General features: G+C 45.9%; 2 protein-coding genes across 3 annotated transcripts in view; both read right to left on the reverse strand.

Moving 5' to 3' along the window:
- Mid1 (calcium-permeable channel component Mid1) overlaps positions 1-10,435 on the reverse strand; it is a 79,215-nt gene extending 68,780 nt beyond the window's left edge. Inside the window, exon 1 of the mRNA XM_078182568.1 lies at positions 8,135-10,435. Within this exon, the coding sequence (XP_078038694.1) occupies positions 8,135-10,396 (2,262 nt within the window). The 5' untranslated portion in view covers positions 10,397-10,435. The remainder of the gene's footprint in view (positions 1-8,134) is intronic.
- A 10,052-nt stretch (positions 10,436-20,487) lies between these two features.
- Positions 20,488-26,555, reverse strand: LOC144471160 (E3 ubiquitin-protein ligase RNF167). Of its 2 annotated transcripts, none has more exons than XM_078182963.1 (8): positions 26,016-26,553; positions 24,931-25,247; positions 23,713-23,905; positions 23,391-23,599; positions 23,122-23,296; positions 22,889-23,047; positions 22,534-22,773; positions 20,488-22,221 (listed from the first exon to the last, which is right to left on the reverse strand). In XM_078182963.1, exons 2-8 carry the CDS (start codon positions 25,108-25,110, stop codon positions 22,181-22,183), a joined length of 1,197 nt encoding a protein of 398 aa, XP_078039089.1. In that variant the 5' UTR covers positions 25,111-25,247; positions 26,016-26,553; the 3' UTR covers positions 20,488-22,180. The 2 variants fall into 2 exon arrangements, with proteins under 2 accessions (XP_078039089.1, XP_078039090.1); XM_078182964.1 differs by having other exon boundaries at positions 22,190-22,327; positions 26,016-26,555.
- Positions 26,556-26,755: the final 200 nt, after the last annotated feature.

A 26,755-nucleotide genomic window follows, 5' to 3' on the forward strand; every position in this document is an offset into this window, starting at 1 on the left:
TGATCTTTACAAATGATCCACCAGTTGTACTAGCTATGCTAGACTAATTAGACGTTTAGTTTCGAAGATGTTGCTATTTCAATTTTCGAAGCAAAATGGAATGACCTCGATGCGATCTAAAAAAAACTGGAACTAAACGAAAGAAACGAGTCTGAACTACGAAAACAGCATCGAATGCACGGTATTTTGCATAAATGCCTACATATCCGCAATTTGTCTGCGATCGCGTAACGATCCGTAGTTTAATAGACCGTAGATTAACCGTGGCGGAATGATTAAGACAATTTCCGGAATAAAAAAGGCGTCCCTGAGAAGTCACAGGTGAGTACGATCGTGACGAGTTTATTCGTCCCGGCTGTTTAACAGGTTAATCTCGAATTACCGTATTCTCGAGCTTATCGTTCGCGGAGCGTCGAGAAGAGGGGCTCTCGTCGCGAGCTCGCGACGTCGACGTCGACGCTGTTGGATTTTCGGAGCAGTTTTCACCGATGTTATCCGAGAAAATGCAGTCTCTCGTCGCGGAGCGATTTTTCCAGCGATTTATCCGACGTCGTTTTCCACGGATGAAATATTAGCGGCGGATCTCGAGAGGAGAGGCTATCAGAGGGCGGGTCGGGAACAAGGGGAATGGGGGGGGGGGGGGGAGGGGGGGGGGAAGCTGGGAATTTTGGTTAACCGCGTAATGGATCGAATTCCTTCGCCGCTTGCCGGGCCCGCGAATACAGGGTGAACCACCCGAATAATTCCTGAATTATGCGTTGCTCGAATAATCGCCGGGAAAAAACTTCGTAATTAACATCGACAGTTTATCCCTGGTTGAATCCGAAAGTTCGCGGAATGATGATCGCCAACATATTTTTCCGCGAATTTCGTGATTCCCGGGAACTTTGTTATCAATGGATTGCGAATTTCCATGCCAAGTGAAAATTTATTGTTATTAGACACACTTTAATTCTCTCTCATTTGTAATATTCAAATTTTCATTATTTCATGGATTAGGTAAAAATGATTTATTCCTGGATGCGGAGGGTGCAAATCAAATTATTAAAGACTACCTAACATAATAACTATTGTGATTAAAAAATTGATTTCGTACGAATCAGTTTATTCATGTTTGCATGTAGTGTTAATTCGAATAGAAAAGAGTACGCGGGTATTAAAGATTGTGTTATAAAAACTGTGTAATAGCAGTATAATTGGAATGCACGGAAAAGATTATTTGTGAAAATCATCATACCAGTTAAGAGTTAAGTTACAGATCTCTGTGCTAAAAACAATATACTAATAAAACGAGAAGTATCTCTGGCAAAGATCATAGTTTCTGTATCGGTAAAAACTGCATCCATTACGAAGCAAGGCAAACAATCGCGAATCACAGTAACCCGAGCGATCTCTGTTGATACGTCAACGGTAATCTTGTATTCCATTTAAAGCAAATCGACTTTCAAATGAATTCTTCAGTTTCTATTTACATATTTCAAAGCGAGATCGAGAAAGAAAGAGAAAGGCGAGACAAGGAAGACTCACTGGCGAACAGAAAAGCCTTTAAAAAGAAAAATGGATTTCAAAGCCAAAGAAGATGAGGTCGAGTAAAAATTTCGTACAGCGCCTAAAGCACATTTTGAGATAAATGTAATTTTAAGATAAGGTCGTGATGACAATCTTCATGATCTATCGAAAGATCGAACACAACGACGAAAAGTTTACTGTGAAACTGTGATCGCCTTCGATATCAGAAACTCGTGTGCGCTAATACGATCAACGTAGTTTGTAAAACCATACTGCCACGTTTGTTAGCAACATTTATTTCAACTACAACTATATTAAACGAAATGCAGTGTATTTTACAAAATACTAAAGAAAGCACTGTCACAGAGTTTTATTTTTTTTATTCGTAATGTTCCGCGTTAAAATTTTCAATCGGCGCAAACTCGATTCAGTCTTCTCTACGATCGTCACAGACGCGTGCTAGCAATGTGTCCTATAGTTAATTTAATTTTATTCAAACCGTGCTAGAAACCCTTATTCCCTATTGGCATTCAGCTATAAACCCGTGTACGACGGAATAGTGACTGGCACCGTCTTTCACCAGCCGTAAAATTTCAATCGAACCATTAGCCCCGGGGAAAAAGCGTCCGTTGAATGGTGAATCGAGCGTAAAAGACGAATGGAATCGGAATCGCGTAAGAACGTTTACTTGGCGTCCGGGCGTTACCTTTTAACAGAATTTATTCGATTTATTATGCAACGGGGAACGGCGGTATCGATCGCAACGGTAGCCAGCAGTACGACAGTGCTGGCAGCGCGTTGAAAACGGCGATTACCAGCTCAGAGGGAGAGAGAGAGAGAGAGAGAGAGAGATGAGAGACAGAGGTTCGGACCGATTAGGAGGGGCGCGAGCTTTTTTCACGGAGATCCAGCCTCGAAATCCTGATCGAATTTCGACGAAAAGTCTCGTTAGCGGCTGGGCTTCAACCTGGTTTCGTGTTCTGGTTCTGTTCCGACCGACCAAAGCGGACAACGACGACGAGGAGAGAGAAAGAGATAAGAGCGACGGAAGAAGAGACGCTTCGTTAAACAAGCTAGCAACTTCTTCCTACTTTGAACGGGGTAAATGAATTGCTCGGCAAACTTGTAATCCGAACAATCAACGACCGTATTCTTGCCGCTCGGAATGCGAGTGGAAAGCTTGGCGAAAGCCGAGCCGAGAGGATGTCAGCTTCGCTTGCAGTGCGTGGATATCGTATCCGTACCGTTCCGTGATCGCAAACACACTCCGCGTGTGTAGCTGAGCGGATTCGACGTCCCGATCCGATTGTTGTACATTTTCCAACGATTTTCGATAAAGACATCCGGTTTTGCAGGGCAGCGCGGAGCTTACGGGGCGAGACCTCGTTCGGCTCGCAGGTTTACCTCGTCGCTGCATCGCGGAGAATAATTAATTCGCCGCTCTACGGCTTATGGCTAACAAGTTTTCAACTTTTGCGCCCTGAATCGCCCCCGTTTTCTGCGGTGCTTGGTTCGCGAAATTATTGTTTCGCCCTGCGACGCTGGTTTCTAACGATCTTTTTGTTCTACCACACGTTCTTCGAAGTTATGCCGTCTGATTGGTTCCTGTGTGTATTGTGGGAATTTTGTGAATAGTGGAATGATAAAGTATTGTTTGATGAAGCGTAGAGTGCATCTTTAAATGATTGATTCTCGTGAGAATTACTTATTAATATTTGCTTTGCGTTAATATAGTAGAATAATTAATAATTATGTATCCAGTGTTAAGGAAAGTCAGAAAAACATTTATTTTCCGTTGAATAATATCTCTTTTTCATTCTAAGTTTTAAATAGAACCTACTTTCTAATGTGTGTTATTCTATATAACGAAAATAGTACAAGTAATAGAGAATTAATACCCACGTAGTTTTTTGGAATTGACTAGGAATAGTGTTAACTAAGTCTAACATCTTAAGGTAGGCCTAACGAAGATTGTGCTAAGTTCCATTAAAGGCATTTGCATCGATCTCCAAGGTACCTTTATTGGAAACAAATTCTTATTCCTTGCAATTGAAGAAATTGATTATAAATGATATCGATACAAATCGACGGAAGATGGAGACTTAAGTGCAACCGAGGACGGGAAGCAATCCGAGCCGTAGCGTCGCTCAGTATAAAACGCGACGAGATCCGAATTCTGCATTAACTCCGCGCGGCCACAAACGACGCGGGGATGGCGACGCTAATCGTTTAAATCGATATCCCGCTCGAGTTGGCATCAGTCTAGCGGACTCTTCTTCCGCGAATTTCTGTCCACGCGATCCGCTCGAAAACACTTCACGCTCGAACCTCGAGCGCCGATAATACGGCAATCTGAAAATGATCCGCTCTTGCGCGCTTGCCCGCCACGCCGCGCCTCGCCGCTCCGCTCCTCTCCGCTCTGTTCCGTGTCGAGTATCATCCGGGTACGAGCGGGTAATGAGCAATCCCGGTCATAAACTTTGCTACGCGCGAACAATCGCGGCCACCGGCCAATTAACAATTCATTTTTTCCCCCACTCCGACAAGTTTCGCCGGCCGATCGAGATTGCCGATTAATTGCCGAGTAACGAGGCTGGGTTTCTCTCTGTTCGATAACCGATGGAAAGTGTCGCCCGCAAGGTACCGGAAGTTTGGTCGTGTTAGGCCAGACCACCTTCTAACACCCTCGCAACGATCCCTCTCCCTCTCCCTCTCTCTCTCTCTCTCTCTCTATATATATATATATATATATATATATATATATTCTGCGAAAATTGCCGATTAATCCTTTAATTAATTTTCTGCTTCGAGTTCTGGCATTATTAATACCGTCTGCGAGTCGGATAACCGAGCACATTATCGCGGTAATACTGCTCGTGTATTGGAGCACCTCGCATTCGCAATAATTGAAAATAATGTGATCTGATTATAGTTGAACTGCTGGCAGTTGTTTAGCTGTTTCTAACACCTACAATTGGGGGCTAATAATGGATTCAATTTTTCGTTCAACCACAATCATTTCAAGAATTTTTCTGTTCTATTTGACACCGCATTTTCGTGTTTCTTATTTCCTGAAGACATTTTTAACAAGCAATTTTATTAGAACTGCATGCTCCACTGGTAATTGATTTCGAGTTGATCAGCTGTTTTCAACTTCTGCCATTTGGAGCAAACGAATTCAGTTGTATTTTATTATGTTGTAGAATGTATTTTATCTTTTCAAACAATATTTTCTTTATTTTTCTTACTGTTTACATAACGCTGGACTACGAATTTTATGAACGCATGGAAATGTAGGTAAAATACATATAACATTATAAAGACGTGTTAAGAGAAACTTTTTATTTTTATTTAATTTCGCAAAATAGCCCGAATACAGCGTCTGCATAAACATTTATTTTCATTAAAATGACTACCACTATAATATATTTAAATTATTTCTACCCGTTTCTATTTACATGTAAAAATTTCTACAAAGAATTCCATAAGAAAAACGAAGTCTGAAATATGCTAACAGAATTACAAACATTCATACTAGCATGAATATTATAAATATTCATACTATCTCCAACAAAGACGTCAACTGAACACTGGCCTCTAAGAAGTTATCTCAAAAGTACGTGAAATGAAACAGTAGAAAAATATAAAAGCACCGCGCAGAAAGCAGTCAACATGCATGACAAAAAAGAGAAAATGCAAGAGAAAGAGAGAGAAAGTGGAGTAGCAGACGTGTGTCCAACAAAGATTCCCTCGTATCATGATAGGATACATTATGATCTCTAAAACAGTCTGGCCAATTCGTTCACCATAGTCAGCTCGTTACGAATTGAAAGGCTAGCTCAAGAAAACAGCTGACAATCCAACGGCACGACGCCGGAATGATCGAATCAGCGTGTATCGGTCGCGATATCGTCCGGCGGCTGCGGGTAGAAAGAAAATTCGGTGTTGGTGGCGTTTAGGGGAACGGTGGGGCGCTAGGGTGGAGGGTGGATGGTACGTGCAAGGAATTCCAGCGAGTTCGAGACACTCGGCGCGTCCCGGGACAAAAAGTTTCTTGGCAGGCCTCTTCGAGAGCAGCAGGACCGTAAGTGGAGAATAAGAGGAGAAAAGAAGGCGGAGGTGGACGCGTTGAATCCGTTCCTAATTGCAGGATTTGCTGCTTGCCGAAACGTTGATTAGCGTTGATTGCTGGAGAGGTCGTTTGCCGGCGTTGCATCCATATCGTGCAGTCGCAAGCTGTAGCTTTGGCAGGCGAGCAAGACGAGGATGTTGGCGACTTGCTCTCGCCTGTTCGGAACAAAAGCTCTGATTCCGATTCCAACTATCTATCCCCCTCCCCCTCCTCCCCCTCCCTCCGGCCCCTCTGGACAGATCCGTTTCTCTCCGCCCCTGTAATTTGTCGCGGATTCTTTCCACCAGTTCATCCTCGCTGTCGAAACAATGGCTCGTTTACGCGGTTAACGGCGAGGAATCGACGCGCGGAACATCGGAAAACCGGCAGGATCCCGCGAGAATCGCTGCCGGGGAAGCTCGAGACGTTAATTCCTCGACACAAGCGCATCGCCGAGCCGCGAACTATTCAAACTCAACAATAATAACGTCGCCGACGGAAGAGACGGCGAGCTGGACAAGTGCGGGAGGAAATTGCAACGGATTTGACGTGAGACGCGCGACTTCTCGCGGTTCTACGAGCGTGATCCCAGACTCTTCCGAAAATTCACAGAAAATCGTTCTCGTGCTGCTCTAAATTTTTCCGCGAACTTCTCTCATTATGACTGCTTTTGTTTGACATCTCGATTCAATATACGCGGATCTGTGCTCAAACTCCGAACGAATCTTATTGAAACATGTAATTAAACTATTATTCTATTTTGTTGGTGTACAACTTTACTTCATAAATGCATCAATGTCGGCAGTCTTATCATTGCAATTATGTGCATATGTTTAAAATGTTCTCATCCTGTTTGTACCCCCTATAATTCACTATTTAGATCCAATTGTTATTTCCCTTTGAACAGGGACTACAACAGAAATTGGAACAGCGTTGACCGCACTGTTTTGTTGCTTAGAGTTAAAAAAATTATTTTGTCAGATGTTAATTCTGGATTTGGAATGTACTACGAAAAAGCTCGTTTCAATTGGCACTATTAAATGATTACAAGAACGTCCAGCGTGCCCGGTTGCAAATCGCGTTACTGGCCATTCCTCGATAAATACATAAACGATTTATAAACGCTATTGTCGATGGAAAATATTCAGAGGAAAGATTCACTCAGAAATGATAACCAGCGGTGGCACTTTGCAAGAGGTTACCGCCTCGCTTCCGTTGGTCAGCAGTCAAAGGGTTAAAGAAACTTGGTCGCAGACTATGTAATTACGAGGCTGCCACGCTTAACAAAAACTTTTCGTCCACCTTACGGTAATGCCGGTTTTTATACCTTTTTAGCTAGCTTCAAGAGCTGCGAAAAATCTCTTTCGGGGACATTGCCGCATATATGTATGCTATGCGCAACTCCTCCGAGATATTCTAGGATAAGGGGAACACCGCTTGGCTGCAAGGATGTTCCGCGGAGTAAAAATGAACCCTTGTGCACGGTTCGCGTAAACGCCACGTTAATATCTTATAAATGAAATCGCATCCTCGACATTTACTTAGCTGTAAAAAATTGACTCGCTCGGCCGTAGCCACGCGCAAAACGAGTTTAATTAATTTATACCGCGTTGACTGAATTAGTACATAGATAATTTGCTGGAACGGTATTAAGTGAACCAGAGGCAAGTTATTCGTGTGGCCGGATAGAATAAAATCCTCGTAGTTCCTCGAATTTTTCGAAATTCGATCGAATTGGCTCGAACGGCGCAGAAAGGTTGTTAGAAAGAAAGGAACGATCGAAAAAGTTTCAAACCCTTCTGAATCCTTCAACCGGAAGTTAGGAAACTTCTGCACGGGCCAGTATTTTCGACTCACCGATCATCCCCTATCTTTATAGAATTCCTACGACCGCCCCTCTCAGAATCAAAACTCTATTGTCACAAATGAGCAATTTACTTCACAAGTTGCAAAGCAACCGTCCACGTTAAATCAATTGTCACAGTTACAGTGCTAGATCTTTATTGATTTATACAACAGAATCGGATTACCTCGACGTGAATTGTTTACCCGGGAAATACATTTCGATGACGGATACATCGGACGTCAGAAATTCGGAGTAGTTTGAACCGTTACAACCGCATAAAAATCGCAATTAATTTGTTAAATAAATTGAAGATATTCAAATAGGTGTTCAAATGTTTCATCAACTCCTCAGCAGTTTAAATTGTCATAGTTCGCCAGGTGTAGTTGAAAACGGTATAAACGTTCAAGGTGAACCTAATACCTTGTTCATTTTCCACTGCATGGTTTGAAGAGTCTTTGAGCACTGCAACTATGTCACTGTTCAATTATACGAATATCTATACCGTCATTGCTTTGGATAATTGTGGTTCTATTTAATGTACTATAAAGAAATACCAAACAACGTTTCTTTCGCGGGACACAATTCGAGGTGTTAGAACGGAGGACGCAGATGTCGGTTAAAACTTCTTCGATAAGAGAAAAAAAAAGGTGTGCAGAGAAGGATCTTACCTTGCAATGGGTGCAGTTGAAGATGACCGAATAGGGCTGGGCGCAGTCGTACCGCGCCAGCACTTCCTCGAATTCACAATGTAGCCTCGCGGCTAGCTTGTCGACGAGCAACAGCTTGTCCAGGGCATCGGCGCACTTTGAGCCACCGTTTAGCACGTTTTCGAACGGGCCGCCCTTGCCGGGTGCCAGGGCGTTGACCACCGCGTGCTCGCAGCAGTGCCGCAGACGCAACCCGCTCACGAACCAATATCGATTCTCCCTCGGGGTTGAAAAACTTCGCGTACTGCTCCGGCCAAAATCATCCCGACAGACGTCCTTCTTATGCGACTCCTCGAGATAAAAAAGGCACTGTTCCGAAGCCGTGTTCCGTACGCCCTCGGGTCTCTCTTGACCGTCGGTTCCACCCTCGTTCCTCCCTTGGACGTTCCCACCAGCACCACCAGCACCACCAGCACCACCACCACCACCACTACTAGCACCGGGTCCTCCGACAGCGGACCAGGACTGTCTCTCGGCGACCCCGACCTTCTCGATCACCTGGTGGAACACGGCGTCCACGCCGTTCACCTTCGCCCTACCATTCGTGACGTTCGAGGAGCAGGGGACCGGGCAGTTCTTGGGTACTTCCGGTGGACCGCAGCTACCCTGAAGATCGGCCGGCGCTGGACCTGCCAGGTCGCAGGCCGATAGCCAAGGATTAATCTGGTTCACCTCCCAGCTGTATTCGTTGTAAGGATGCACGGTCCCGGGCTCTGGGTCCGGCTGGTGGCTCTGATACGAGTCCTCGATTTTGGTCGCCTCTCGTTGTTGATCGTTGCTATTGCTGCCGCCACCGCTGCCACTGCTGCTGCTGCTGCTGCTGCTGCTGCTGCTGCTGCTGCTGCTGCTGCTGCTGCTGCTACCACTGTTGCTAACACTGTTGCCGTTGCTGCTGCTGCTGCGAGCCTGCTGAACCTGGATCTCGCGGCGACCGTGCCGACGATGTCCAACAACGGACCCAATGGTTTCGCCGCTGCTCTTCTTCTTCTCGTTCTCGTTGTACACCACGTCCTGGACGTATCGTTCCCTCTCAAGGTGCTGCTGTCGCGTCGGCTGATAGACAACGCTTGACGACGATAACAGCGATGAGATCTGCGTGGCGTTGTGCCGGGGCATTTCGTCGGCGGGACCGAGGGATGGGTTTCGGGCGAATCTCGAGGCGAATTGGCCGGAGGGATTGGTCGAACACGCCAGCGGCCAGGCGAGCAGATACAAGACGAACAGCAACCCGTAGCTCCTGCCACGGGAACCGGACACCTTGGCTGGTTCGCTGGTCGCGAGCTCCTCGTCCTTGGAACGGCTCTCATTGGTAGTCGGCTCCTGGAACCGGGCAGTGTAGTCTGTAGTCCCGCAGCTCCCGTTCTCCGACTGAACGCACGAACCTCGACGGAAACGGGCCCCACGACCCCGCAGGGAACGTTCGTTCTCGCGATCGAGCCACACCACCTTATCACTGTTCTCTCCCCGATTCGCGTCGCGAAACGCCCGATCGTTTCTCGATCGTTCCCGATAGTCCTCCTTCTGGTCGCGATCCCGATCGCTATCCTGATCGCGAGCAAGTTCGATCTCGCGGCAAGGCGCCTGGACGTCGCGACCGCTTCCGGCTTCGTTCTTGGCGTTGTTGTAGGCAGTGTAAGCGAACGACGCGTCGACGGAAGGAACGCTCGTGACGTCCGCGACGGGGCTTTTTGACGATTCTCCATCCTCTTCTTCATCTTCCTCTTCCTCCTCATCTTCCGCGCCCACTGTTCTCGATGTCCCTCCTCCTCGATCCTTATCCCTTCTATCAACGAGCCGTGTCGTCGGCGTCTTGCAGCTGCCGCCGCGGCGAGAAGACCGTGACCCCGATCGTCGCGACGTTGACAAAAAACGGACGTCGTTGTCCTCGGTGTCGCCGTCCTCTCGGCGATTAACAAACCATCGGTGATCTCTGCCGTTTCGGAGGCGTCGAGATCCCGAACATCGTCGTTCGTCGGTCCCGGCGACGCTCGTGACGTTTCTCGCCACGCTGAGAGAAACAGAATCGAAAGAAACGTTAAAGGCAGTGGCGTTTCCGGTTTCGGGCGGGCGAGAGCGGACGCGGGACGAACTGCGGCTAATCGATCTCTCCTCTCGGACAACGGGGGACAAGCTCGAAGAAGATGAACGAGGCTCGGTTGATCGGTTACGCCTTGGCCGACTAGACGTGGGTGGTCCCGTGAAACCGGGTGGATCGAGCAGCATGGGCACGAGCTCGGGAACGCTAGCGTCCCCCGTTGGTCGTCCCGGTGATCGTCCCCGTTGTTGTAGATCCACGCCGTAGATCCAGGACCGACGATCGCCACCGTTCTCGCCGCGTAGCTCTTCCGCCGGTGACGATGGCGACGTCGAAGTCGATGTCGAAGTCGCAGTCGCAGCCGATGATGCCGGTGGTGCTGAGGGCGATCCCGAGGTGGTCTCTCGGAGCTGCACTCGCGTGACCGTGGTCTGCTGCGATCGCGTGCCTGCTGCTGGTCGTCGTCCGGTCGCTGCCGCAGGGGGTCCTGCATCGCTGCCAGAGAAGCTCGAGGCCGATTTCTGCCCCGTGCGTCTGCTGCTGCCTCTTCTCGATCCCTCTCGTTTCCGTTCCCGATCCCGTTCTCGTTCCTTCTCGTTCCCGGGCCGTGGTCGCGCGTTTCGCTCCCTCGACGATGCCCTCGCGACAGGTAAAAGCCGTCGGTAACGCCACGCGAATCCGCCGCCGGAAGCCTCTGTGGACCGAGAGCCGCGGATCGGTGGCAATCGGTCGCGATCCGCGCGTGGCTTGTGACCCTTGTTCCAATTGTTCCCCGCGCGACGTCCGATCCACCGAGAACGACGCAACCGAACCGTCGACGACGATAACAGATCCGTCGGGTTCCTCTCGCGGACAGGCGAGACGATCTTCCTCTCGAGACGGCTCGTGAATGATGTCAGCCCCGCTCGTAGATATCCCGGAGCCGATAGCCAGGTGACAACTGTCCGAGCGGCTCGGGTCGGCGGGGCCCTTAGAAGTCCCCCTGGAGCAGGCGACCACCAGCTCCTCTTCGGCGACAACCACGACGATCTCTTTGAAGGATCGTGGACGCGTCGGCGACCGGTCCGCGAGCCGCGATCTCGAACGCGACGGAGGCCGCGACGGAACCGAGGCCGTGAGCCAACTCGCGTGGCAGCGACAGCAACGGCAACAACAACGGCGTGACCGCGCACTCGACGCACTCGAGACCCTCGTGCCACCGCCTCCTTCGCCGACGATGATCCACCGCTTTCTCCTCTTCCTGCGACCGCGCCACCTGCACCACCAACACCTCGTGTCGTGCACCTCCCTCGACGACGACCTCGCAACCGGTTTCGTTCTGCGGATCCTGCGCGTGTCGCTTTCGGTCCCCGTTTCTGTCTCTGTCCCGATTTCGATCCCGGCCCAGCCGATCTCGCACGGTCTGCTGCCAGGTAGCCGCCACTTCCGGCACCGTCGCGGATCCGCGTACACTCCGACAACGGCAGCTCTCGAGCCGTACAACCAGCAGGACGGTGACCAGCGCGAGCACCACGACACTCGCTGCCGCTGCGCCGGCAGCGCTGCTGACGGTGACGGCGACGGCGACGAAGCCGCTGCCCGTCCCGAGGATAACGGGGACCCGAGACCTCTCGACCGGCGAAAGCACCTGGACACCGTAATCCCCCTTCCGAAGCTCACCAGCTCCAGCGACGAGGCACCGAGGTTCATGCTGCATCCTAGACGCCTTTTCCTGCGTACCCTCCGGCCGTCGTCGATGATCACGCTTGCCGGCCACGCGGCAACGCGTCCCACCGTGCCACCAACCACCACGCAGACGGCAGAGCCGACGACCAGGCGGATGGGGACAAAGTTGACGATCTACGGGTCACCGGCAGCCTTTCGCGAGCTCGTTGCCATTGCGTCGACTTCATGGACACACCCGCTCGATAAGTGGCCACGGGTAGCCGAGTACCCACCTTCCCTTGGTCTACCCGAGCTCAACTTCTTCTTCTTCAACTTCTTGCCGGTTGACCTCGTTGCAGTACTATATCCTCTAGAAAAACCAATTCTCCTCTCTTATTTGGCCTCTATCCTAGGCGGCTTAGCAACTCAACCGATTCTCTTGCGACCCTTTTCCGTTGCTCCTTTCTGGCTTAAACGTCGTCTATTCTCCGCTGTCGGGGCTAATTCTCGGGCTGGAGGCCTGGTTTTGCCAGGGTCTTCCCAGGCCGTTTCCTCGACTCCCCGGTCTCGGGACCAGCCGAATTCCTTCGTTTCAAGGGAAAGTGAGGTTATAGCTTTTAACCCTCGGCGATGGTACCGCGCACCAGGATCCGCGCGGGAGAGCACGCGCGCGCGCGCGGTCGAGCGCGCGCACGGCTCCTCTACTCCGTTACGGCAACTCCGCGAACGGTAGACGGTAGCAAGACCGTTCCAATCTCTCTCCCTCCCTCCGGAATCCTTGCACGAAACTTCCTCAGGGTAGTTAACACCGCGATGTAACCCGAGGGCCAGCCTCCTCGTCGCGACCAAGCGATCCGTGTCTCTTCCGCGGATCGATCGAGACTTTCCGGTCGCTGCGGATCAACCGTTCCCTTCCAGGAGACTCGACGATTCCACTCGAACTGACTCCGACGAACGCCACTGTACGAACAACCACCGAACGGAGGAACTTGTCGGTCGCATCCGATCGGTTCTCGAGGGTTCGCGGGGGGTATTAACGATCACGATCGAGCCGTGTCGCCTCGAGGAACGGGCTAGTCCTGTCCCCGAAATCGTTGCTCCTCGTGACACTGTTCTCTCAGGACGGTGGCGCACCTTCCGGACCGCGTTCCGTTCGCGTTTCGTTGCGTCGACTCCACTGTCTCTCTCTCTCGCTCGCTCTTTCTCTTCTGTCTTCCTCGCACTTTCTCTATGTCTGTCTGTCCCTTGCGTCGTAGAGGAACCTTCCTTCGGTGTAGGAGGCCGTGATACCCAACAACGAACGACGCGGAGGGTTGATGTTCGACACGCGCGCGCGTCCCTCTCGTTCGCGCAGCGATCGCCTAAGCGCACAACAGCATCGTCGTCATCCTCTCGCCGGAATCCCGTGGACGCGGCGCGACGCGTCACGGCCACCAATGCTTTGCAGCGAGTCCCCGTTGCAACGGACAACGAAAGAGGGAGAGAGAGAGATAATCGCGTGTTCACGAAAAGAAGAAAATATTACGACGAGAAAACGTCTGCAATGACGGCGACGGGAGATACGGTCGCGGTAACGGGGCGCGGTGTTTGGAACGCTCGAAAGGAGGTGCCCGACGAATCCACTTTTCGCGCCCCGATGAACGTTCCACGATGGGAACGACACCGATCACTCGGGAACCCGGTATCTATCTGTCCGCCGATTCTTCCCTTCCCCTTTCCCTGCTGTCCCCAGCGTGTAGCTCAGCGCCGCTCTCTCTCTCTCTCTCTCTCTCTCTCTCTCCTCGCGTGTGTCGGGTTTAGGTTTCTCGGGCTCTGAGTCTCGAGAGGCGAGGCGTCACGCCACGGTCACCCGATCCGCGTTTACCGTACCGCGATCAGGATAACGTCCTGCGACGCGGCGTACGAACGGCCGAGCCACGCACGCACGCACATACACACTTTTTGGGGTCGTGCGCGTGACACGGAAACACCGACCCCTGAACCGCGCACCAGCAACTGCGCGCGGATCGGACAGCGAACGTACCGAGAGTCCCTCTTCGCGAGAACGACGGAAACTTCGGTGCACCTCCTTCGTTCCCTCGACCTTTCTGTCTTTCCAACTCGGGGGATCGCGCGCGCGCACGCAAACACACGTACGTTCACGCACGCAGCTACATACACCAACACGCCCCGAAATTCTCCTTCCGATCACGCCCCCACCCTCGCAGCCGTCCACCCCCTCCTCTCATCTCCATTCTTTTCATCTCGCTCCGGCACCCGGTGTCGCTCTACTTTTCCACCCCCAGAGCTATCACCTCTCCTATCGCGCTCCCTTTCCTGCCGACTGCCGCACCTCCCCTAAGTCGCCCCCGAAAGGAGAAAGAAACTCTATCTCTTTCTCTCGGCAGATTCCCCTGAAAGCCTGTCCCTCTCCGGTGCGTGTATTCGTGATAGTCAGAATCATTGGTGGCTCTCTGTCTGCGAGGGAGAAAGCTTCCACGAGGGTCGCGCTACCGCTACCATCCCCGCGCGGCTCCGCTTTTTCGTGAATTCTTTCTCTCCGTGTGAACGCAGAGTTGCGTCGCTCCGAAGGTTTTGCTCGTTTGCTCTGCGAACGTACGAGCAAACTTCTCGCGAGAGGGTGTAGTCACCAAAGGCAAGAGGGATGGTTGTAGGATCGGTTTTAAATCGCGCATTGGAACGCGGCCACGCGGCCACGCCGAGGTATCGCTACGACCGCCATCTTCCTTTTTCACTGTCCGGGTAGCTACCTCCGCACCTAGCTTCCCTCCGTCTGAATACTACCCTTCGACCAACCCCTACCCCGGCATCGTAGGACCTACACCGTAGGTTGACTCTCTCAGTGCCCTTGCCGTCCGCTACGACACTCCTTCCCTTCGACCTCTCCCTTCTACGCTCCCTTCCTCCGTCTCTCGCTGCTACCCCTAGCTCGCTTTTCGGTTCCTCAACGCACTCCTTCCCCAACCTTCGCCAAACTCCCTCCAACCGCCTCCTCGCTAAAAACAACGGTACACACGCTGCCGCCGGTCGCCTTCCGCCCCACGAGAGCTGCCGCTCTCTGCCTCCACCACCGTCGACGACCACGACGCCGCGTCTCCCCTTCTCGTTCCTCGCGCTGCCGTGAAACCCCACCCCGATATATCCTCCGAGTCCACCCTCGAACGATTCCAAACTGTGCTCGTCTCGATTCTCTCGCGGAAAACTCTCTTTCGTCACCGCCATCCTCCCATCTCGATACGCTACTCTAGTTCCTGCTAGAAAGGGAGAGCATGAGACAGTGAAGGAGATGGGTAAAAAATCGGCCTCTCCGTTGGTATAGATCCCCGCAACCGGCCCCTGAATATTCGACACGGCCGACCCGTTCGCCGAGGACGACCCGAATACGTCTCCCTCTTTAGGCGTCTGGGTCCGGGCTGGCTTTGGGTTCGTCGCGACACACCGCCGCGTTACACGCCGTCGACTTCGATCGGGCCGCGAGGTCGAGAGGCTGAGAAAGACTCACGAGAACCAGCCACCCCTCGGGCACGACTTCGCGCCGAGCCGAGCCGAGCCTTCGTCGACCTAATACCATCGAGATCTCGAGTGGAAAAGTAGTTATAATTGCTTGTCGCGATCAGCCGACCGTATCCCGCCTCTCCTCATTTCTCAACCCCTCTCTGTTTTTCGCAGAAACTCAACGAACGACCCGACCATACGACGAGATCATCAGTGCTAAAAGTATGAGAAAAAAAGGAGAACAATTAAAATGGAACGTCTGAATATTAAAAAGCGGCCTCGATGAATTCTAGAGGGACGGTAATAGGCCGAAGAGGGTGATCAACGGACGATCCATTAATCTCGCGTTGTTACTACAAACTTGTCTCGAAACTGTCTCCGGCTTCGAGGAACGCCGATAAGTCTCGCGTGCGGTTCAAGTTTGCATCCTCAACAAGAGGGGTAGTTAACGTCGGATCGACGGCAAGGCGAGGGAGGAACATTCGCACGAAATTCCCTCTGTTTTCGCGACACGCGTAGGCGGACGCTGAAAAGACGCAAGGCGCATGTACTGCGTTACGGTGGTGCTCCGGAGCGGGTTTGTTTCTTGCGCACGGATATACGCATACGCGCGAAGGCGTATCCTACGCCAAGGACGTCTCGCTGCGTGTTCTCTGGTTTTCCCTCTGGTGATCTCTCGGGTCGAGAGCGTTGCCGCGAACGCGCGCATGTCTGCCGGCGGAGGGAAATTTTCGCGAATCGATAATTCGCGAGCAGCTGCAGCAGCGGTAACGGGTTAGTCACGCGGACGACTAGCCTATTTGATTGTTACTCGGTCAAGCCGCGCTGGTAACCCCCTAAATCTCCCTCGCCGCTAATACTTCGTCATCTTTTTCACCCCTGCCTCCTGTCCTTCGCCGAGAGGCAACCCTCGTCTTTGGCCCCGCGGCCGCCGTCGACTTTCTCGCGTAAACGATCAGAGTTAGCGGGTACCTTGATCGTCAGCTTATTAACTAATTTGTTCTCGTGGTTCTTGACTCTCCGATTGCTGACATCTTCAATCTTAAACTTCAACGCCCTACTGAAATAGACATGCAAGTAGTATTCTTAGTTCATGTTTATCAAGGAGTTATTACAGCTAGTTATTTTCTACGGTTCTGGTGAGTTCCACATACCTACTTCCTGCAATTTCCAATTTACATCTGGGTTTTTCTGGAATGCGCAAACAATTAGAACTCGTTAGATGTAGTTGCAATAGATCTCTGGTTGGTCACACTTACCTGTGTTCTCTAATCTCACGTTCAGGTTCGGCTGTTTGTTGCTACGAGGATAATTAATTATTATAGTCACCAATTCATAAACGTTAATTTGTGTCGTGCATAAATTTCTGCTAAACAATCGTGTATACCTGTGCTCCGTGATTTTCGACTTGCGTCTGGAATCTTGCTCCTTCTACATACTTTTAAGCTGCTCTATAGATCAGTAAAGTATCATTAATTCATTCTCAAATCGTGTCTTTTGATACTCATGTCTTCCAAAAACTACTGCGATCGTTCCATTAAAATTTCAAAAATCACAAGTGAGTTCATCGAATACAAATTCTTGATCACTCGACCACATGGTACTTCTCAGAGTCACATGGATATCAGTGTGTCCTTAGACCCATGATAAAGCTGACCGCACCCAGAAGCCTTAAAAAACAATTACAATCCACAAAGCAGTGAACAATTTAAACAGCAAATGAACATTTTGGAAGGTAAGTGTTCGGCTATGAAGCAACGCGTGTAGGAAAACGTGAAAACGAGCTGGCATTATTCGCGCAATACCGTGAAATTAGGTCACGCGAGAGTGTTTTGTATGCAATTCGTCACTTTAATAGCCTCGGTGACAGAGAGCGTAGTTATTCGAAATCGACGGCGCGCGGCGATCGCGATTCGGGTCCCGAGGAACGTCTCCTCCACCTCCAGCAATTCTCGTACGGATCTTGCGCGAGATTCGCGTTAATTATAACATGTGCTGTGAAAAAACAAACTTGGTTAAAAACGCGCGACTCTGTAACAGTCGTCCTCCAATTCTCGTGGCGTTATCAATGAGTATGCAAACTAAACAATGCGCGTCCGCGACTTAATTCCGCGGTAAGCTCGATTCGTTCGAAGATAATCGGGTATCTACTATTTAAACGGCCAAAGTTCTCACGTTTGTACGCCGTGATAACGCTTGGAACAGGAGATTGCTCACTGAGACAGAGTCATCGATGCACCGACCTACAGTGTTTAGCTCTATTGTCTTGAGAATGGCGGTCGCGTCTTTTCTCTGTGTCACCAACTATCAACTCGCTCGCGAGCAGACAAAAGTCCGCTCGATAACCCGCTAACAAAGATTCCATCCTATTTTTGCACAATTTCGCAATGTTTACGCGATTTTTCTGCTTCAACAGAAGCAAGACTGAAAGCACAGTCTTCCGAGCCATCTGCTTTGAGAAGGAATAAACAGGTTGTAGTCTTACATTATTGTCTGACTGCGAATTTTTGGATTTATGACAAAAATCGATAGATAAGTCAGTAGATTGAATTAACTGAATTTGAACCATTCGTTGAGTTGGATCTTGTTTGCAATTCATAGTCAATTAGTATTAATAAAACTGTTCGTATTTCTCTTCTCATAGTTAAGTCGAATCCAATGAACCACTCTTAACCAATTACTATCATGCATCATTTTTTCCCACGAGGCACAATTACTATTCTCTTCATTATTCTCCACTTATCGTCAATTATCAAGTAAATTAATGTCTAACACTGCGTAGAAATCCGCAATTTAATTATGATTCTATCGTTCTGTTACATAGTGCGGTATGATCTTCTTATCATAATGACCTGAAATTTTGAGGACAAAGTAAGGTTAAATACAACTTTTGGTCAGGGGTCTTCATTAGTACCCAGGATATTAATTAAAACCTAACCTAGAACGAGGGCGGTAGAATCCAATGTATTATACTAAAAGTTTCTCAAACACCAATAACGATAAAATTTATATAAAATAATCCCTTTTTCTCGTTTTCTTAAAATTATGGTTCATTATAATGAGGGGATTATACTATATACTGCAGTCTTTTAGCGTAAGTGTGGCTCATGAAGAGCAACGGAATGTTTGGATCTGTCCGATGTCTCCAACATCGAAGACAGAGAAAATGCAATGAAAAAATAGTTTAACTGTAACGAGGTGGATAAAGGAATTTCGATCCCTGGTGTCTGAGCAAGATGAACGGCGAGAGAGTGAGAGTGCTGCCGGTGGGGTAGAAGAGAGATCGGGAGGATGGGCGAAAAAAATCCTCAAACGAAGGCAGTGGGGAAAAAATCGGGGTTGCTGCGATAGCGAAGGTGGAGAGGACGAGAGAGGCTGCTCGGTGCGCCTGGAGAGGTCAAACTGTCGGAGAACCGAAGCACGATCTTCCCTCGACATCGCGGCCTGTTTTCGAACGATTTTTTCCACGCGACGATGAGACGAATTGAAACGGCATTGTGCCGTCACGTGCGGCCACTCTCGCTCTCTCTCCACGGAAACTCGCCGTTAGAACACCTCTTCCCTCTGTTAACATGACTTTCTCACGTTGTCCCCTTTTTCTTCTCCGTCCTCTCTAGTTTGGCGTTTCCCTCCAACACCAAACCCTGCTCTCGTAGCCCACCGATCGATAGATCCCACCGGTTTTTGCCGGATCAGCAATTCATCCGTTCGAGATCGATTGACGCGTTGGACTTGAGGATCCATGGTCTTCGAGATGAAGCAGCCGGATAACATGCTTCATATCATAGTATTCAATGTCATGCTATGTGGCTTACCTGAATTCCTAATTCCAAGGTTATTCTTGCAAAATGCATTCATGGTCCTTCGAAATGAAGCAATGGCATGATCATGGTATTTACCTCCACCACAATTTTTTCATTGAACAGAAAATCGTACTTTAACAGAAACAAATGTTCTATTGAGGCTGTGGCTGTCACCTCGGTATCACACGATTGTTGCAAACAATATTCATAAAATTAGTAGGGGGACGGACGTGTGTTAAAGGTCATCGCTAATCCAACAGCGTAACACCTAAACGGCACCAGACACGATCCTATTATCTAGATACACGCTGAGCATGTCAATGCTGGTCTGATGTTGTTTAGGTTTTATGCTATCAGTTTAGCGGAGATCTTAATATGAAACCGAAACAGGACGCAAATTCCTGTACTGAGTAGAACGGGATGTCAGCTTTTTACAGAAACATTATAAATCGGTGGACACAATAGAATGTATACTGACTGAACCAGAATTTGCACATCACAGTAATGACAAGTTGTTTAGTGATTTCTACCTTGTAAAAAATGTGTATTCATAAAATTAAAAAGATAAAGAACATTTGTTTCATGTACTCTCTATGGTGCGAACATTCTGGTCCACTTCGTGTTAGGAAACAAGGATACTGGAATATCAGCAAGAAACAATATAATTGTATAATTTTAGACATATGTTAAAGTGAAACTATCGCGAATCATAAAACTCATGGCTCTCATTGATCGACGACACGAAACATAATTGACACGATCCACAAGAAAAAAAAACACTTACTGATCGATGGAAAGCCAACGCATTTGTCTTGAAGCGATGCTCGGTTCTCACTTTTTTGTAAAACGAAGAGCGCGGGATTAGTCGTTGCTATAGTTATTCTTTCCATCCCGGGAACGATCGAGATAATTGTGAAAAAATGCCTGTATTCACTTGTTTCGCTTGATAAAACGCGGAAACCCAGGAAAAATACTCAACGAGATCGTTGATAAACACATATCATCTCGTCGTGATTCATGCCAAACGATTTTAAAATAGATTCAACGTTAGATTTACGAGGCGAGTTCTAATGGATTTACGCTAGAAATCTCGGAAAAGTCGTAAATAATAGAAAACAATGTGATTCAGTAAATCTAGCGTATACAATGATTCATCATCATAAATATTAATTTACGTATCTTCATATTGTTATTTTCTCTTGAATAATGAGCGCGAAAGCAGAAACTCTTTCTAAATATTTTCATTCTGTTTTTATCCTCGTCGATTTATCAAGACACGTGTGCGTTATCGCCGTATCGCTCAAGGATATCAGCAGCATAATGTAAAATACAAAATATAAATATCTTTTATTTTTATTTGGACAGTACACCTAACGTTAAATGATGAAACATTAGCAAGCCTGATCCTTTCTTTCCGAATCAGACACGTCGCGGTGACCGAGTAAAAATTATATCTCCGATATTGTACAATATACATACATATACATATATATATATACACACATATAACAACTTTATCTCTCATACTATTTACACAGTTTATACAACCTTCCTTTCCGTTTCTCTCATCCCAAAGGATCTATATTAACAATGACCAAGCAACAACATAGTGGAAAAGTCGTAACCTAATCTGCAGATTATTTACTTTGCCAACTGCATTCGGACACTTTGTCCCTCCCCTCCATGCGATTAAGAAATGCCAGTGAATGCTAATTTTACACTATACATATAAATGTACAGAATCTATGCAAAGATTGACGACGATTTGGTATTATGAAGTATGAAAACATTTTTTAATTATTTATTAATATTTTTTCAGATTTTTATGTTTTTTTTCGTTAAATTTAAAACCTTAATTCATCGTGTCTCCGGGTGGTAATACCCTTTGTCGGCGTACTCGCGAAACTTAACTCTACAGATTCAATTTTTGTCAAAGTGTAACAACGTCTAACATCTTTAAAGCTTCACGGCTTCCTTGGTTACTATTAAAGTCTTGCAGGCTCTGCGCTAAGGAGGCTTCCACTTTTTGGCCTCCCGCAAGTTATATATATATGTATATATAGCAGGAAATAATATTTACAAAATCATGGTCGTCCAGCGTTTATGGAATAACTGAACAGGCACAGGATTCTTCTGCAATATCTAAAAAGGTAAGCTTAAACGAAATAGAACTGTACGTATTACTCAAGAGAGAAGATAATAACGTATGCGGACCAAATAAGTTCTGTGCAAACATAAAATACGTAGGCCATAAGTAGCTGTGGATTATTGGGATCTGAGTGAAGCAACGTTCCAAATATTTCCTGAGAAAAGACATTGTCCTTCTCATTCGAAACATTGGACCACTCAGCCGAACAACCCAGAGAAGTAATATCAGCGGTCTTAACCATCAAGTAACAATTTCGATATGTTCATAAGCGACCTTTAATCAAAATAAGCTGATTATGATAACAATAATATTTGTATCAATAAAATAAAAGAATTTCATTTACTTTCATAATATAAAACACAGTTGTGTGAAAAAAATGCTTGAAGAGCAACGAACGTGCAACGATAGAAGATGGATATTCACTTAAATCGTCTGAATGATGTATCCCGTTTCACAAATCGTTTCTCGCGTTCGCTCGATATGAACCGTTAATACTTGTGAACAAAGGATACTCTCAAAGTGTTAAAATGCTCCTCCGTTCTCCCACGATCATGCATCTCTAGCATTCGATGCCAGGTCTAAATAAAAAAATGAATACGTTCCAATGACCGGATATCGAACTTCGGTCAAGACAAACAATAGAGATCTCACGGAGGGTAACCGAAGATGCTCCTAGCAACAGTGTCTTACGCGAAAACGTGATCTCTCTCTCTCTCTCTCTCTCTATTTCTCTCTCTCTTTTCCTCCCTCTCTTTTTGAATCCATGGCAATTGGATTCAAGGTTTCGTTCTTGGCACGCCAGTCAATTTCGGTTTGCTGTTTCCTGGATCACCATCACTGGAAAACTCCTCGGTGTCCGTATACAATGTCACCATGTATGGTTAGGTGTTGACCCCGGAAGCCTCCAACTCCGATAGCTCGCCTAACATTAAATCATAAAGCTTGTACTACCGTTCCCTTGCTATCTTCAGCTTGCTAATAACCCTCTCCCTGCTTCCAATCTCAATTGTCCAACTGGTTTCACAGATCTAACAAAAGGGAGATTGCTTTCAAGGATGCTAGTGCTGTCCACAAAAGCGTTTCTCAACCTCAAGTAATTCCCAAAATCTTCCAAAATAATTCAATAGTGTCTGTTCTAATGAAAACGGTTGAGGAACGCTGACCTACACCACTGGATCGCTGGACCATCATCGATGGCAACGCAGTGAAAGGGTTATGTATAGAACTCCCTTACCGTTTATACTGTAAATTTCCGTAACCATGAAAACAATTGTATTTGACTGCTCCTCGGCACTTGTACCAGCCCCGTCTTCGGATGTATCGTAATAGTGCTCAGTATCTGAACTGCTTGTAGAATGATTCGTATCCTGCTGCTGTTGTTGCTGCTGCTGCGTCGGTGACCTTGAGCTACGCTCAAGAATATTTTCCCTCACCAAACGTTCATAACTCCGCGTAAACGTTCCACCCTGAGTACCTGCAGAAGTGTTTATTTTTTTTTTTTAAGAGGGTCTTGCTAAATTGCTCGAATATCACACTGTACGCTATGCATAATAACAAAAATAATTATTGGCAAGAAAAGCAGTGCTTACCTTGGTGACCATCACGAATTAAAGGAGTCGTATCGTCAGCATCTGAATCACTTTCGTCGGTAAAAACTTGTTCATTCGCGGCAAACACTTTTCGTTTACAAACTGGACAAACTCGGCGAGTTTTCGTTAGCCATGGATCGATACAATTTGCGTGATAAGCTAAAAGTGCCATTCGTATTGTCATTAGTTGTTTTCTTAGCGGAAAGGTTGAATTCAATGGAAAGTATACCAACCATGAGCACAAGGCAAAACTCTTAGTTTTTCTCCTTCTATGTAATCATCTAAGCAGATAGCACATGTTTCATATGGGTCACCTTTGGTATATTTGTGCGTAGGAATTTTCTTCAAACTTGAATTCGGTAATCTATGCCTTCTTTGCTGTCTCCTATCCTTGATGCATCTAACAATCTGTAATTTAATAAGCATATTATATTTGAACATTTTCCAAAAACATAATGAATAAAATATCTGATAGCTTCAATAGCTTATTATCTGTTCTTACCATAAAAGTAACCATGACTAGAAAACATATCCCAACAACGATAGCAAAGGGTAGAAGTAAATGTGTAATATTAAATGGTGTATCATCATTAATAAGTACAAAATACAACGCATCGTATAAATAGTTTTGTTTGATAATTAATCCTGTGATTTCACTGACAAACACAGTTGCTATAAAAATCCCTACAGGATCTTTTGCCGACATTGGTTCTGTAACAAAACATATTGCATTTATTATTCAACAATAAATAAATTAAAATATAATTATCATAACAATAATCAAATTCATGTCTGTGGTACAGAAAAGCAATGAGTATATTTACCTAACTCATTGCTGTTAACATTATGTATAATTGCAGCATCGTATCCAGCTTTTTGTGCCATTCGAACTTTTATTTCAAAACTACAATTATAGCGAGCAATTAAAGCTATCCAATTACCATTGTAATTGGTAGTATTTGGAGGACCCTGTATCTCATGGCATGCTGTAGGTGGATCAGCATACACCACCATACCCTGATCAAATTTAATACAATTAAGAATTCCGTATAATTTCTAATTAATTGTTTTACACATTTTAATTAATGTCAGTGTTATGCACAGAGTGAGTTTTTTAAGTGTTAAGAGGTTGATGAACAGTATGTCATGTTTTTCAATTGCATAAGCATATCCTCCTCCATTGTCAGTGTATTCGTTGAAGAAATGTAATCGATCCACTATGTGTTATATGAAACATATCTTTTATTTTGCATTTTTAGTATTAGCAATTTAAGGAGGTTTATTTTTGAATTATTAAAATGTAGTATTATGAAAAAAAAATGTTTATTGTAAATAGTTTCATTATTACAATAATTTGATAACAGAACAGAGTTAGGAATCAATGAGTCTGAAACACATGTATTAGTGAAGAGGGAAGTTAAGTGATAGGTTGGAAGATAAAAAAGATACATGTTCATGGTAGAAGAGGCGGTGGTAGAAAGTAGGAACATGAAATTTATTGAAATAGAAAAAAAAGATGTACTATATTATAAAGATGTATAATGCTGATAATAACATATAATCTGAAACAAAAATGACACCATTCCATATAGTAATAACAAAATATGTATTGGAGAGACAAATCAAATTGTCGTGATTGATCAAACACTAGTTGGTGAGCCAATCATACAGAAAAAGAACAATTGACATCAAGAGAGTTACAAGAAGAAATGGATCAAAAGATGTAATACAAGTCTAAAAAATACCCCAAAAACTGATGACAAAAAAGTATAATGTTTTCTAATTCATAGGTTTTTATATAAATGATTGTATTATGATTGAACAAAACAACAAAGTAGTAAACATGTTAATATTTAAATTAAAAGAGTAACTTTTATTTCACATTTTTCATAAATTTATTAGCAATTTTAGAAAATAGATTGTTGTGTTATTGAAATCAGTATTATAAAGAAAGAAAAAGTATATTTACTGTAAATTGCTTCAATCCCACAACACAATTATATTCTAATTTCTTCTATAAGTTTTTATTGAATAATAAATACCTTAATTCCCTCGGATGGTATGAAACCACCAAATCTGGCTGGCATATCTCTGAATTCTTCTTCAATTTGGTGCCTGGCGGCTGCAGAGAATACTAAAATGTCTGCCTTGTTGCACATAACGCAAAAGACAAGAAACATAAGCCATAGCTGAAGTTGATGGTTTAAGCAACACTGTCTCATGTTTTAAGATTTTGGAAGTATCCACCGTTCTGTCAATTTCAATATTCCATCAAAAACTCCTTTGAGCAATTCATGATACATAACATTCAAATAACAGACAGAAATGTCTCTACTACATGGAACAGGCTATCAATGTTCTGTAAAAGTAAAAATATTAATTATCCATATTTTCATACATGATCACATACAAATACAATTGTTTATATTAATTTTAAATATTCTGTAAAAGTTCATACTGCGGTATCATCCTATTGTAAACAGTTTTATAAATCATAGAAGTGCTTTGAAAATTCGTATTGTTTCTGATTACGTGACTATTGCCGTCTATGATCAAGAAATTTTGTCGAGACAAAGCGATCGAGTGTCCATATTCGATGCGACATAAAAACTACTTGTATAATTTCATTATCTCCCACACAATGTTCTTGATTTTGCTCATAACGTGACAAACAACTTATTCGTAACCTATACAGGAGATCAATTCAGCCCGAGCGAGCGCATATCAGATTTGCGGTACGACATAGTTAAAACTTCATATTTGATATCCTGCTATAAAATGGTACAGAAACGGCTGCGTCATTTAATTGCCAGATAAACAATTGTAAACACAGAAACAACAAGGACCGTACCTTCCCGACTACTTCGACAAGTTACTGTCCTGATGTGTGTATATATTTGACACATCGAACAATTGAATAAACAACAATAATGGGTTCTTCAATGTGTATCAATCAACTCGAATAAAAGTGACGTGCAAATACAGGCAAAGCTGTGTGCACACGCGCACACGAACACAACAGGTACGCGTAACGAGACCAAATTTTCCTGTAGCTGTTAACCCTGAAGATATTTTCTTTGCCGTGGATAACGATCGACCCGAGCGTATGAATATTTTGTATACGTACTGCTATTGCACTTTTCTTGTTTCTCATTCAGGCGAGAACGCTGCGTACGGTCGGTTCGCAACGTTCGTGCAAACACGTACACATGCACGTTCAAAACAGACGTAATTTATCGATGTACATAATCAGCAGTGTGCAACGCGATGTATACACCATTCATACATTGCGTGTCATTTGCGCCTCTTTACTGTCTTCTCTTAATTTCTGATGTTACGAGATTGACTATACACAACGAGGTGATTACAAATTTTCAAATATCTCGTCAACGATATGTAGAAACCGCACGATGACTCAAAATCGACTGCGACGTTGATTAATCTATCGAGTAAAGTTCACAAGGAAATGTCAGATTCACTACCGTCGGAACGTGTTCCATTCATAACGTCGGCTACCAATACGATAACAACATTTGTACGCAAATCCAAGAATAATTTATGCGGCTGCTACAATTTCCGAGTAATTTTTTCACGACCCGATCACTGAAGTCACGCGGATGTCATAGATATATGTAAACGTTTTCCTCTATTTTCTCGCAGAACTAATACATATATACATGCATACAGTAATCTCTCAATACAAGAACCATATTCGGGGGTAACGAGACTCTTGAATTGAGAGAATGCAGCGAATTGCTGTCCACTGATTGGCTCACAATTTACAACTGAATAGTGCTGCCCTCATAGTTAATGACAAAGAGAGAAAATAGAGAGTAAGCACGACATCAGCATAACCACATGCGAAAC

The sequence above is a fragment of the Augochlora pura genome, chromosome 6 (assembly GCF_028453695.1).
Source record: "Augochlora pura isolate Apur16 chromosome 6, APUR_v2.2.1, whole genome shotgun sequence".
Classification (NCBI taxonomy): domain Eukaryota; kingdom Metazoa; phylum Arthropoda; class Insecta; order Hymenoptera; family Halictidae; genus Augochlora; species Augochlora pura.